Raw genomic sequence first — 14,846 nt, forward strand, 5'->3', positions numbered from 1 at the left:
GGTACAATTTTTTAGGACTACATATACCTTGAATGTTATAAATCTTTTAAGGTTATTTGTAGTCTTTCCCAAAAGGGCTGACATAAATCAAGAGCTTTATGAGTTTTGTAAATTAAAACATTTAATTGTGTTTTCAATATTTGTCAAGTTAAATCAAATTAAACTGATTCACAAGTAAAAGAGCATAGGAAATAGGTCCTGTTTGCCTACAAATACCACTCTCTTATGGCCCAAAGATTCCAGTTTTAATAGCTTTTACTTCCTGCCAAATATTTGTCATTTCAGTACTACATTTATCATTATCAAGTAATAACAAATATTTATAGAATGCTTAATATTTACTGGGCATAAAAAGGTATAAGAGATAGTCTTTGTCATTAGGAAGCCTACAGTTTAATTTAGTAGAGAAGACATATACATACAAAGATAAATCATTATATTAGGACATCTTTTAAATGCCAAATAAAGATACAGACAATAATTCAATTCAGCAAATAACTGTTCGGCACTTACTTTATGCCAAGTGCTATCCCTGGAATACAAAGACAAAAATGAAATAGTCCCTGCCTTCAAGGAACTTACATTCTACTGAAAGAAAGCAATATATACTCATGAGAAAGGGAATACAAAGTACATGTAAAATAAATACAAAGATATTTGTGGGGGAGAGGATACTTAAAGTAGGGGAGTCAGTAAAGACTAATTTTAGGAGTTTGCACTAATAGAGCCTTGAAAGGAGACAGGGATTCTAAAAGGCAGAAATAAGGAGAGAGAGCATTTGAGGGCTGAAAGTCTGTGAAAAGACTTGTGACCTTGGGCAAGTAAGTCACTTAACATCTGGGTCTGTTTCCTTCTCTCTAAGATGAGGGGGTGTAGTAGGTGGACTCTAAGTTGTCTTCCAACTCTAAATCCATGTTCCTGTGATCCCATGGAAGAGGGAGATGGAAGGACATCTGTGAACAACAAAGAGGCCAGTTTGGCTGAAATGTAGAATGCATGATAGGGAGTAGTATGAAGTAAGCCTATAAAGATAGGTGGGAGCCAGACTATAAAGGCTTTAAATGCCAAGCAAGGGAGTTTTGCCTTTTGTTCTAAAGGCAACAGGAATCCACTGAAGTTTCTTAAGCAGGGTAGTGATTTTGGCAGCTGTGTGAAGGATAGATTCAAAAGGGGAGAGGCTTGACTGAAAGAAAACAAATAGAAATCTATGGTGATAATCCAATATAAAGATGATGAAGGTCTAAACTAGGGTGATATCTGCATGAGTGAGGAAGACAGATGCAAGGGATGTTTTGGAGGTGGAATTTTTTTTTTAAAGCTGACCACTGATTGGAGATAAGGGAGAGTAAAAGAAAATGAAAAGTCAAGGATCAACTCCCAGGTTGTGAACCTGGGCAACGGGGAGGATGGTGGTGCCTTCAACAGAAATAGGAGAATTAGAAGGAAGGTTGGACTCGGGGGGGAAAGATAATGAGTTCTGTTTTGGATATGTTGAGTTTGGGATGCCCTTAGGACATAAAGGTAGAGATTTCCAGAAGGCATTTAGGGATGTAATTGTGTAATAGTGAAGCTCAGGTGAACTTCTATGAGATGATCTATCAGATGAGCTAACTATGCAGATGGGGTTTTCATCTGGCTAAAAATTTTAACTGAACCCACAGGAGCCAAGATCAACAGAAAAGGAGATAAAACTGTAGGGGACACGTGTACATAAAAGGTGAGGTCTGGATGATCACCCAGCAAATGATACTGATGGAAATCTTCTGAGGAGAATCCAGGAGGGAGGGATGAACTTGTCAGATTCCTCAGAAAATTTAAAAAAGATGAGAATTGGTAAAAGTCCAATAAAGGCAGTGGATGTGGTTGTAGTAAATACAATTGGATTCTTTTTTTCTTTTAGTGTTTCACTTTTAGAAAATCTGTTTTTCTTTAAGGCCTGAGTTTACAGTCAGAAAGCTACTTCACAGAATAATTTAATAAATTTATCACATTTTAACTATGCATGCCCTTTAAAAATATCTATTGCTTGATAAAAGACCCACATTTCAATTTTATTTCTTCTTCCACTAGTCAGTGGGATGCATCTGATAGTTTTTGCATTCTTTCTCTCAGCCACTTTAAAATCTTTTGGCTTGCAGTTCCCACCTTAGAATTCTAACATGAGAAGAAATGCGAGAGCTCATTCTAAGATCTTCTCTAGTCAACAGTAATCTTTTTATGTGTATGTCTTCTCTACTCAGTTAGTATTCAGCACTGCAGTTAGTCACATTTGCCTTCCTAGAATCATTTCCCTCCTTTTTCTCACTGTTCTAGGATTCAATCTTCACCCAAACATCTGATGCACTGACTGCCAGGAGTCTCAGAATATTCAAGTTTCCCAGTCATTTGTATAGATGTTGTAACAAAACGTCCTTCGGTGTTTGCTGTATCTAGAAAAGTTTTATAAGACAGAATTATTTGTATAGTTGTACATGATGTGCTTTAGTCTGTATTTTTCTTAATCATTTTTTCACTAGTAATTTTCAGGGGCAAAAAGGATGATCATCAATAAATTTGGAGAAATCTAAATTGCTTTATAACTGGATATACAATGTCACAGAACAGTTATGAGCACTTTTTTTTTCTTTAAGCCTGAGGATTCTGGCAGCTATACATGTATTGCTAACAATGCAGCAGGCGAGGACACACACACCATCAGCCTGACCGTGTATGTTCTACCCACGTTTACGGAACTTCCTGGAGACATATCTTTAAATAAAGGTGATGAGCTCAGGTTGAGCTGCAGAGCCACTGGCCTTCCACTGCCCAAATTAACATGGACCTTTAACAACAATATTATCCCAGGTAAATGGCATCATTTTCAAAAAACAAAAAAACACAACTTTCATCTTATCACCTAAGGGTATATTACTCAGCTTTCTCTATACCTCTTTCCACCTTAATTTAGGAATATATAGTAAGCAAGAGCCAGAAGACATGATTGCACAAAATTCAGTGCAAAGACTTTACTGAGACAGTAAGATGTAGTGGATAGAGAGCTGGTGTGAGAGTGCCAAAATTCACTTCTGACTCATTAATTATATGGTCCCAGGCAAGTGAGGTTGGTGCCCCCAGGAAACTCTTTCAGGGATTTTAGTTTGCAGGGCAATCAGCATTGGGAAACAAATTCCTCACTGAGATTTCCTTGTGCTGATGAAATTAGAGGTTCAGAAAACAAAAATGAGCAGTGCTTCAGAATTAACAAAGGGCATGTATGCATTAAAGAACTATGTAAACATGTTCCACTCCAGCCTGCTGCTTAATCAACATCTTAGTTTTTGATGATACATAAACAACACTTTTTTATATGTAGAATTTTGGGGGTTTTGATGATATATGAATAACTCTGTTTGGAGCTTTCTTTACCTTGTTGTGACAGTTATATTGCATTTCCATATCATGAAGATAATTCTCCATCTGAAAAAAAAATTTTTAGAACACTGTTTTGTCACTGACATTTAAGGATTAACTTTTCTTGATGTCAAAGAGTATGTTTGAAAAAAGTAACTCTGGGGAATCAATCCTCTCATTGAGGAAGTCGTAGAGAGTATTCATACTTCAGTTAGGAATAAAGCTAGATGATTGCTTTAAGGCTTTTAAAGCCTTTTACAAACCCATCTTTCCATCCTCAATATATATGACCTCCCTTCCTGCATGCTGCAGTTCAGCGAAAAATGCCTTTTTCTGTTCCCCATACACAGCATTTTCTCTCCCAACTCCTTACTTTTGCCCTAGCCATCCCCCATCCCTGGATGAGCTCCTTCCTCAGCTCTACCTCATAGAATCCTTCACTCCCTTCATGATGCATCTATATGAAGCCTTTCTTTATCCCAATTGCTACTGCTCTCCCTCCTGGTTGCCTCGTATTCAGTTACTTTACACTTATTTTGTATTTTTTCTATATACATTTTGATATAGCCCATTGCTTACCCAAAAATATAATTTAAATTTCTTGAAAACGGAGAGTGTTTCGTTTTTATCTTTGTATCTCCTATGCCTAACATAGTACTTGGTATACGATAGGTGCTTATTGATCAAATCAACTAACAAGCATTTGTTAAGCACTGTGGGGTGGGGTGTTTACTTCTAGCCCAGTTCAAAACAAATATTTGTGTCATCATTTGGGAGTGCAGAGTAAATATAGTCCCAGATATTATAAAATAAATGATCATGTTGTTATAAAACTGGTAAGTACTTAACCTTTCTCTTTGCAAATCCACGAAATTATTTTAACTAAAATGGGAGCTTCTGTCATGTTTCTGATTTAAAATGGGAAAAAGAACAGTTTTTAAATACAGATAAAATTGGAAATTTCATGAATCTACTATGTGACAGACACTATACTAAGTGCCTGGAATACAAAAAGAAGCAAAAGATGATTCCTACCCTCAAGGAGCTTACAATCTAATGAGGGAGAGAACAAATATGTTTAAACAAGCTATATACAGGATAAATAGGAAATGATTCAAAGAAGGAAGACATTAAAATTAAGAAGGGTTGAAAAATGCTTCTTATAGATGGGATTTTAGTTGGGACTCGAGGAAAGCCAAAAAGGCCAGAAGGCAGAGATGAGGAGAAAGAACATTTCAGGCAGGGCAGACAATCAGAGAAGATGACTGTGAGCCAAATGAAAAGAATGTATTGTTCCTGGAACAGCAAGGAAGCCAGCCAGTGTCACTGGATCAAAAAGTATGCTGGGAGTAAGGTACGAGAAGACTGGAAAGATAGGAGAGGACTAGATTACAATTTGATCCTGGAGGTGACAGGGAGCCACTGGAGTTTATGAGTAGGGGAGTAACATGATTGGAAATGCACTCCCTTTAGTGGCAAAATGAAGGATAGATTGGCGTAGGGAGAGACTTAAGGAAGTTCCCAAGTATAAGGACAAGTGTTGGATACCTAACCACTCAGTTGCTCATTCTATTCACTTTACATGACTTGCTCTTCCACCTTACCTCAGCCATGCATAAGGATGCGTAGCTAATTGAGTCCTATTAAGTCCCCCCTAATTAAGTCACTATCCCACTCACCACAGTGACTCTTCCAAACCCTCTCTTCCATTCTCAAGCCTCCTCCAGTGTCCTCTCTCCTCACTCAGATGAATTTAATTCAATTCACCCTTCATCAAAAGAAATTAAAGCTCTCTCTTCTCCCCATATCCTCATCTCAGATGCCTTCTGCCACTATCTCTTCCTTTATCCATCACATAATGAGATGGCCCTTATTGCCAAAACAAACGCCTCTACATACCCAAGTAATCCTATTCCATCCTTATCTTCAAAATCTCCATCTAATGGCTACTTGCCTGCTGCCTACAAACATACCTGTGTTTACACCATCCTCACAAAAAAGTGACTTGATCCATTCATCCCCACTAGCTATTGTTCCATATATCTCTTCCCCTTTATAGCTAAACTTCTTGGGAAAGCTGTTTAGAGTCAGTACCTCTGCTTGCTTTCCTCTAACTCTCTTCTTACCCTTCTTAACTCTCTACAGTCTGGCTTCCAACCTCATCATTCAACCCAAACTGCTCTTTCCAAAGTTACTAATGTTCTCTTAGTTGCCAAGTCTAATGGCCTTTGCTCAATCCTCATCATTCTTTACCTCCCTGCAGACTTTGACATTGTTGATTATCATGTTCATCTTGATACTCTCTTCTCTCTGGCCTCACCTGACACTATCATCTCCTGATTCACTTCCCACCTATCTCTTTCTCAGTCTTCTTTGCTAGAACCTCATCCAAGTCAGGCCCACTATGCATGGGTGTTCCAAAAGGGTCTCATCTTGGGCCCTCTTCTTTTCTCTCTCTACACTATTTCACTTAATATCATCAATTCCCACGTATTCAATTATCATCTCCATGCTGATGATACTTATCCATTCTTAACCTCTCTGCAAACCTCCAATATCCCATCTTCAACAACGTATTAAATATATCTTGTATTGGATATCCCGTAGACCTCTTAAACACAACACAGCCAAAAACTAACTCATTATCTTTATCTTCAAATCCTCCCCCCTTCCAAACTTTCTTGTTGCTGTTAAGGGTATTGCCATTCTCCCAGTCACCCAGGCTTGCAACCTAGGTGTCATCCTTGACTCCTCAGTCTCTCTCACCCCCCACGACCACTCCATTGCCAAAGTCTGTCAATTTTAACTCCATAACATCTCTGACTTATTCCTCCCTTCTCTCCTCAGCACTGCCACCATTCTGGTGCAGGCCGTTATCACCTCACTCCTGTAGTATTACAACACGTCAGAAGTATTGTAATTATTGTTTGGTCTCCCTGCTATAAATCTCTCCTGAATCCAGCCCATCCTTTAATCAGCTATCAAAATGATCTTTCTAAAGTACAGGTCCCACCATGTCACCACCACCACCGCCTACTCAGTAAAGTTCAATGGCTCCCTATTACCTCCAGGGTCAAATAAAAAAAAACCTCTGAGGGGCAGCTAGGTGGTGAAGTGAATAGAGCACTGGCCCTGGAGTCAGGAGGACCTGAGCTCAAATATGGCCTCAGACACTTGACACACTTACTAGCTGTGTGACCTTGGGCAAGTCACTTAACCTCAATTATTGCCTTCCCTTCTCCCCTCCAAAACAAAACAAACGAACAAAAAAATAAAAAAGCCTCTATTAAGCATTCAAAATGCTTCATAACCTAACCCCACAACCACCACCTTTCCAGTCTTCTCTCCTAACCTCCCCCCTCCCTCTCTCCCCCTCCCTCCCCCCAATCCAATGATACTGGCCTCCTTGCTGTTCCTTGAACAAGATATTTCATCTCTAGGCTCCAGGCATTTCTTTGAGCAGAACGCTCAAAGTAGATTCATGAAATTTCCAATATTTCCTTATCATCTCTGCATCCTGCCTTCCTTCAATTCCCAGCAAAAATCCTACCTTCTACAGGAAGCCTTTCCCAATCCCCTTTAATGCTAACACTTTCCCTCTTTTGATTATTTCCAGTTTATACTGTAAGTAGCTTGTTTGTACATAGTTGTTTGCATGTAATCTCCCCCATTAGATTATGAACTCGAGAAAAGGGATTTTTTTTAACCTTTCTTTGTATCTGCAACACTTAGCAAAGTGCCTGGCATATATTAGGTCCTTCATGAATATTTATTGACTGATATAGAGTGATCAGAACCAGGTGAACAATTTATACAATGACTAAAACATCATAAGGAAAAACACCTTTGGGATTTTTAAAAACTCTGATCAAATCAATGATCAGCCACATGCCTAGAGCATCTGTGATTCAAGAATGATGTCCAACCCCAATGTAGACACAATGGACTCAAGATGAAAGAGACATATGTTTTTTGAAAAAAAAGCTGCTGTGTGGATCTGCCTTACTTGATTACGCTTATTTGTAACACGGGTGCTTTTTTCCCTCTGTTTTTGAACTGAGGAACAGGATAAATTTGGGGCCAATGTAGAATTAGTAAGAGTGATATACCAAAAAATAGCTTTAAACTGAATAGAACTGGAAGTTCAGAAAGAAACAGAGAGTTTTAAAAATAACATATCAAATGTACTTTTTTAAAGCAAATGGTATAAAATAGAAATTCTTGTTTCCACATACATTCTATTTTGGTATTCTTCTGTGTATATGGAAATGTCCTTTTTGGGTACTTAAGTTCATAATAAGAAAGTAAAATAATAAGAAACAAAGAAAAGGGATAGGGACTTGACATGAGATTTCATTGATCTAACTCCAGAATACAGAAACTCCTTCCACCATTGCAGGTTGGCATGTTTTTAACATCTTCTAGACTTGGAAAGTTGTCTAGAGCACTGCTTGCCCATGGTTATACAGTCAGAATATGTCAGAGGCAGAACTTGAACCCTGGTCTTCCTGGATTCAAGCCATTTCTCTAAATTCTGATGAAATAAAGTACCTTAGTCAGCTTTTAGAGAAATTCCCGGCACAAAAAGTTCACTGTAAATGCAAAATTATTTCCCAGATGGTGTCAGTTTTAATTGTAAAAGCTTCTCTCTTCCCCTTGCTGTTTTTTCATTTCTCCAGGGGAAGAAAAAAAATACCTGTACGATATTAAAAAGCAAAAAGAAGAAATCTGTGAAAATCTTCAACCTACTGATGGGACCCCTTTCATTCTCTTACCATTGCTCCATAAATGAGGAAACTAGGTGGCCCAGTGGATAGAGTACTGATATACAGAGTAGCAAAAAAGGCCCTAATTATATTCTGGCCTCAGATATTTACCAGTTGTGTGACACTGGGCAAGTCATTTTACCTGTGTCTGCCTTGCATTCCTCATCTATAACATGGGGTAAATAATGGCACCTACCTTCAGAGTTGTTGTGAGGATCAAATGAGATGGTATTTCTAAAGTGCTTTCTAAGGAAGTATATGAATGCTAGATATTATTATATATCTGACCACAGATCTACAGTATATTTAGCTTTCATAAATACTTTGTCATATTCGCATATGGTATGGTTCAATTTCTTAATTTCTCTCCTCAGCACAGTTTGACAGTGTAAATGGACACAGCGAACTCGTTATTGAAAGAGTATCGAAGGATGACTCTGGCACTTACATATGTACTGCAGAAAACAAAGTTGGTTTTGTCAAGGCTATTGGATTTGTTTATGTGAAAGGTAGGTGTAAGTACGATATAGGATACCTTACTTTTAAAATGAGCATTTTATATTTTACTTTCACGTTATTTAGCAAAGCTCTCCTCTTATTACTCATCATAGTGTGGCCTGATGGTGGTGGGTTCTCAAGGCCTGTGCCAGCAGAACCCAAGGTCTAGTAGATCCTACCAAGCTGAAAAGGCTTTGAGTACAACTGACATGACAGCAAGCATATAGAAGCTATCTGCTGGTTGTTTGTTGAACAATTGTAGAAGAATCATCTTTTGTCTTATCTCCTTTTACCTTGCAAATCAAACCTAGACAGAAGACTGATTCATTTTCTTTCTTCATATCAATACTATATTTTCTATATATTAAAATGCAAAAGTGGAATCATTTATTGTAAATGTTCTTCAAGAAAAAAAGAAAATTAGTGAATGTTATAACTTGCATACATAATATATGTAAGCTTTTATACTCTACCTGTCATATCATCCAAATCTGGTTCCCCATCCCTTCTTTAGAATAGAGATAAACATTTATGTCACCCTTTCAGATTTGCAAAATTCTTTACTTATTTTATTTGATCCTCATAGCAACCCTGGGAGATAGGTACTATTATTATCCCTATTTACAGATGAGAAAGCTGAGCCAGACAGAAAGAGGTTAAGTGACTTACCCAAGGTCACACAACTAATAAACATCCTAGGTAGAATTGGAATTCAGATTTCCCTAAGTCCAAGTCCAGCACTCTAGCCCCTATGCCACCTAGTTACATCTTGGTGATTATAATTAGTGTGCGTGTGTGTGTATAAATATATTTCAATGTAAATATAAAGTTTTTTTTGCTTTAATAGGTTTTAGACAGACAACTTTTGTGAATGACTCAGGGTATTCTGTGTCCCCTCTTGCATCTTCCATGTTCAAAGAGTGCCAGTTGCTTAAAGGATCCAACTAACTAGAGTGTTACTGTATTGTCTAAAGCCTACAATAATATTGTCAATTTGTTTATCCACCCACTTTATTTCATAGCTTTTTCTGCTTTAGAGACAAAATAAGATTAAGGGTTTGGACCTCAAATAGCAACACAATATGTAAACAGATTATTTACTACCTATGTTATATAGTCTTTTTTTTTACAAAGCAGAAAATCAAAACATGTTTGTCAATTATATAGTTAATTTGATTATTAGCTATTGATAATCTGGAAGATTCAGGAGGCTCCCAAAGCAGACATTTTAGCGGGACAGACTATTTACATTGTTCGCTGAACAAGATAACTGTCAAATCACTGCTTGCTTTCTATTGGGTAGACATTGCCTAGAATTATTTTTCTTTGCATTTAGCTTTCAAGTGTCTGTCTTATGTTCATGTATTTTCCTCTCAGAACCTCCAGTTTTCAAAGGAGACTACCACTCTAATTGGATTGAGCCCCTTGGAGGTAACGTGATCCTGAATTGTGAAGTTAAAGGTGACCCACCACCAACAATAAAATGGAGCAGAAGTGGAGTTGGAATTCAGATAAGCAATAGGATCCGACAGCTTAGCAACGGTTCCTTGGCCATCTATGGCACTGTAGTAAGTCATACGGATGCTTATATGTGGGTACCAAAACAGCTATGGGCGGATCTCAGCTGACCATAAAGTCAGTACTGAATTGGAAACTTTTCCTAAGTGGTAATTTTAAATCATGAAACATGAACCAACAATGTGTTATATAAAAAAATTAAGTATACGGAATGGTATGTTCAACTTCATTAAGCAAATAAAAGATCATAGAATCTGTTTGCAGCTTTGAGACCCAGTCAGTACACATTAATTAAAAGCCTATTACGTGCCAGACAACGTGCTGAGCTCTGGCTATACAAAGAAAGACAAAAGACAGTCTTTCCCTCAAGGAGCTCATCTAATGGGCTAAGAAAACATATAAAAAGAAGCTTAAGGGGGTTGGGGAAGGTACTGGCACAGGAGCATGATGAAATCCAGAGGAGTACATCTGGGTAGAAAATGAAGAAATGGATGGCCTGGGTGGAACTTGGCTCTCTACTCTGGACCATCAGAGGGAAGGAAGAGTCCCAGGGACCACAGATACTGACTAGGTGTGAGTCTCAAGGCTAATGTGATCTTGCAGGATGGGCTTGGTGACACAAGCTTTAATACAGGATAGTTTTGATCATTTAGGCTATCCAAAGACTTTCGGCTAGTCAAAAAATGATTCTCAAAATTACCACTTTAAATTCCTTCACTACTAGTACCAGCTCTAGGACCCATTTCTCTTAGCAAATTCTCTCTTAAAATAAGGCAGTAGTTTGTTGGTTCATGCATGTTTCATAAAGCACTTCAGATGTTTTCAAGGACCAATTATCTTAAATATATATTTGATTAAAATTTGTGTTCCTGATCACCAAATTCAGTGCTCTTTCCTCAGTCTGACTTTTCTATTATTTCTGATCACTCTATTCCTTCTTGAAATTATCCTTTTCTTTGTTTTCTTTAGCTCATTTTCTTTAACATTTCCATGTAGAAATGAGCTCTTATCCCAAGGTTCAGCTTTGGTCCTTTGCTGTTGTCTCTGTATTCTCTGTCAGAGGTCTAATCCATGCCCATCACCTCTATTCAGTTTCTAAAATCATCTTAAGCCTTAATGTCTCTCCTAAGTACTCACACTGTATTTGCGATAACTTGTTTGAATTTTTTAAGTAAACATCTGACCACCACCATCATCATCAACATGTCTACATTTAAATCTTATCTTTTTCCCTCACCTGAACTTCCTTAATTCTCTTACAGGTACCATCTTTCTCCCAAGCTTGATAACTCAGAATTATTTGGGACTGTTTCCTCTTTGTGCCTTCCATATTCTATCAGTCACTAAATCCTGTCAAATTTGCTTTCCAATTATCTTTCATACCCATCCCTTCCTTTCTGTTTCCACTGTCACTCTACTAAGGCCCTTATCACCCCATTCTCACTTGACTCTTCACCCTTCCACCCATCTTGCACCTCACTAACATATCAATCTTCCTAAACCTTCTATCTGTTCATGTCATTCATTTTCTCAGAAACCTTCAATATCCCACTATTGACTGTAGGATCAAGTCTTCTTTCCTACTACTTTCCTCTATTCTAGGCTTTCCCAAACCTAAGTGAACCTACCTTTCTGGACTTTTTGCCTATCATTTACTTTAATTGTTAATCACCTACTCATTATTTGATGAAAATATTTTTAAGGTAGTATTGAGAGTAGCTACTTTAACTGGTAACATTCTCCTCTAGCAAGTGAGTACCAAAAAAGTTGCTATCTTTTCTGTTTAATAACATACTCCACGAGAAAGGGCATGTTATTTTAAAAAATGGATCTGAGAAAGTTGCCTACTTTCCAAGACTGAATTGAAGGCACTTGGCCTCTCTTAAATGTTTGCTCTCATAAATACTCTCTCACATATACTAATATGTCCTGAAAAAGTTATGACGTAGAGTTCATATCTTTGCAAAACCCTTTCTCTCTATAGAATGAAGATGCGGGTGACTATAAATGTATAGCTACAAATGATGCTGGTGTGGTGGAGCGCAGTATGACTTTAACACTTCAGAGTAAGCCACAGAATTAAATGTCATTCATATCGAGAAACATTACCTAAACTTTTCCTACTTCTTTAGCCATTTTTTTCATGTTGGCCACTAGAGTGTGTTTAAATTAACAAAGTCTTGATCATTTCTAAATGATTCTTTTAAAACTTTACTATTATCTATGTTTAGCATCATGTGTGTCATAACAGGCAGAGAACTGGATTTGGAGTTAGAAAGCATGGGTTCAAATGTTGTCTCTCCTACTTAGTACCTGTAAAGCGTTAGACAAGTCACTTCACCAGTCTAGGCCTCATTTTCTTCATTAGATGAAGGAGTTGAACTAGATGATTTTTCCAGCTCTAAATCTTATATGAGAAAGTAAGCAATAATTTGACTATGTCTTCCATAATTCTTGGACATTGCTGAGTAAATAGTAAGGACTCAATAAATACTTGTTCAATTTCATTGAATCACATTTGCTCAGCTAAACTGCATTGAGTGACAGAAAATACTTTTCGTTTAAATGTTAATGTTATGTCCTGAGTCAAAGAATGTATGGTCATTGGTTTGTATCCATTACAAATAATAAATAAAGAATAATTACATTTACAATATTATAATTATTTAAGTCTGTTGTCTAAAAAATTATCAAGGCAAGAGAAGCCAATATTCACCAAGTCAAAAATAGGTGTGTGGAACTTAGGAATATATTCCACTTTTTATGTAATTTGGCTGAAGGTTTCATTTCTTTAAGGAATACTTAAAGGAGAAAAAAGATCACAAGTTATTGTCATCAGACAGAGAAAAGCTATGAAAACTTACTAGTATCAGTAGGCATATGATAGCAAAGGTATTTTTGAGGGTCATTTAGCACATATGTATGTGTGTGTGTGAGACAATCTCTCAAAATGTTACATCATCTTTATTCTATACTGAGGTGAAACTTTGACTTTGCTGTTAAAATAAGGTGTGCTAAGGCTAAAATCTCTATGAATTTCTCATCAGGTCCTCCAATTATCACTGTTGAGCCAATGGAGACTATTACCAATGCTGGTAGCACAATTGTACTGAATTGCCAAGCAACTGGAGAGCCTCCACCAACCATCGAATGGTCTCGCCAAGGACGCCCCCTCTTCTGGGATGATCGAGTTACTCTACTGTCCAACAATTCCTTGCGGATCACTGTAGCTCAGAAAGAAGATACTTCTGATTACGAATGTGTAGCTAGAAACTTGATGGGCTCAGTCCTTGTCAGAGTACCAATCACTGTACAGGGTAAGTAGCCAACAAACTGAATATTAGGTCATAAGATCTAAGGAAATTGAAATCCTGTGGTACAGCAAAAATCCAGATTCTTGTTTTCCTTTTACTTAAAGCACTTTTATATTTCAGCAGAATCATAAAATAATAGAATATTAGAGTAGAACAGTGATCTGAGATATTCCCCCTTTTACAACATGAGGAAAATCTGGCCATAGAGAATAATAACAGCTGGCATTTGTGAAGTGCTTTAAGGATTTCAAAGTGCTTTTTACACATTATCTCACTTAACCTTCACAACAAGCCTGTGAGGTAGGTACTACAGGTATTATTATCTCTGTATTACAGATGCAGAAACTGAGGCTCAGAACAATTAAATGACTTGCCCAAGGTCACACAGCTTGTAAGTATCAGAGGCAAACCCAGATCTTCTTCTGCCTTTATAATGATCATACAATCCACTAGTGACTTACCCAAAGTCAGTGATGTAAGGACTAGTTAGTATTAAGGTCACCTACCTATCAGTTCTATGCTTTTTCTGCTTCTCTATGGTAATATGATAGGTTCAGCATTATGGTACAGTTTTATAAGCCCAGAGCTCAACACCTAATTCATGTCTATACAAGACTAACTCAACATTTAGAAACTCCAAAATAAATTTATCTTGGCCATCTAGTATCAACTCAATGGACCTCTTCTGAATCTTCTGAAATCAGTTCAATTACTTCACTCTTAAGTTAAATCTTTAACTTAACTGATAGGCAGGAAATCAGGTTCACAGGCCAACTTTTCAAAAAAAAAGTCTTTAACCTTCCCAATAATCATATCAAAGAGGGGATACAAAGAAAGACAAAAATTGTTCCCACCCTCAAGAAGCTTTCATTCTAATGGGGAATACAGTATGTAAGTAAATAAGTATGTAGAAGATACATATAGAATAGATAGAAAATAATTTCAGAGAGAAAGACACTAGCAGAGTGCCTGGTACATAGTAAACATTAATAAATAGCAAATGACTGACTCTTTTTTCCCCTGGCCTTCTCTTAGCTTTGTTGAACTTCTTTCAGGATCCTCCATACCACTCAACCAAGAGATAATTCTCCCTAAAGAAGCCCTTTTATAGTGCCAGTACAAAAATGGTGTCTTCTATCCACGAAAGTTTTGGGCAATCAAATAGCCTCCAGTCCCTGAAACTTAATCTCTCATCCTTAACCAGCTTCTAATGGATCAAAAAGTGCACAGGACTAAGAGATGCACTCATCCTATCTAAGATGGGTCAGTGGCAAGTCTCACCCTCCACCAGGACATGATATCAGATTCCCACAAATTGGTTCACCTCCATATAACCTCACTAATTTAATGTGTCTACCTT

At 37.4% G+C, this 14,846-nt stretch overlaps 1 protein-coding gene across 1 annotated transcript in view; it reads left to right on the forward strand.

The window, feature by feature from the left end:
• HMCN1 (hemicentin 1) overlaps window positions 1-14,846 on the forward strand; it is a 523,850-nt gene that overhangs the window by 445,514 nt on the left and 63,490 nt on the right. The window contains exons 83-87 of the mRNA XM_036757836.1: window positions 2,631-2,844; window positions 8,531-8,665; window positions 10,032-10,222; window positions 12,157-12,238; window positions 13,220-13,489. Of these exons, the coding sequence (XP_036613731.1) occupies window positions 2,631-2,844; window positions 8,531-8,665; window positions 10,032-10,222; window positions 12,157-12,238; window positions 13,220-13,489 (892 nt within the window). The remainder of the gene's footprint in view (window positions 1-2,630; window positions 2,845-8,530; window positions 8,666-10,031; window positions 10,223-12,156; window positions 12,239-13,219; window positions 13,490-14,846) is intronic.

This window comes from Trichosurus vulpecula, chromosome 4 (genome assembly GCF_011100635.1).
Source record: "Trichosurus vulpecula isolate mTriVul1 chromosome 4, mTriVul1.pri, whole genome shotgun sequence".
Taxonomy (NCBI): domain Eukaryota; kingdom Metazoa; phylum Chordata; class Mammalia; order Diprotodontia; family Phalangeridae; genus Trichosurus; species Trichosurus vulpecula.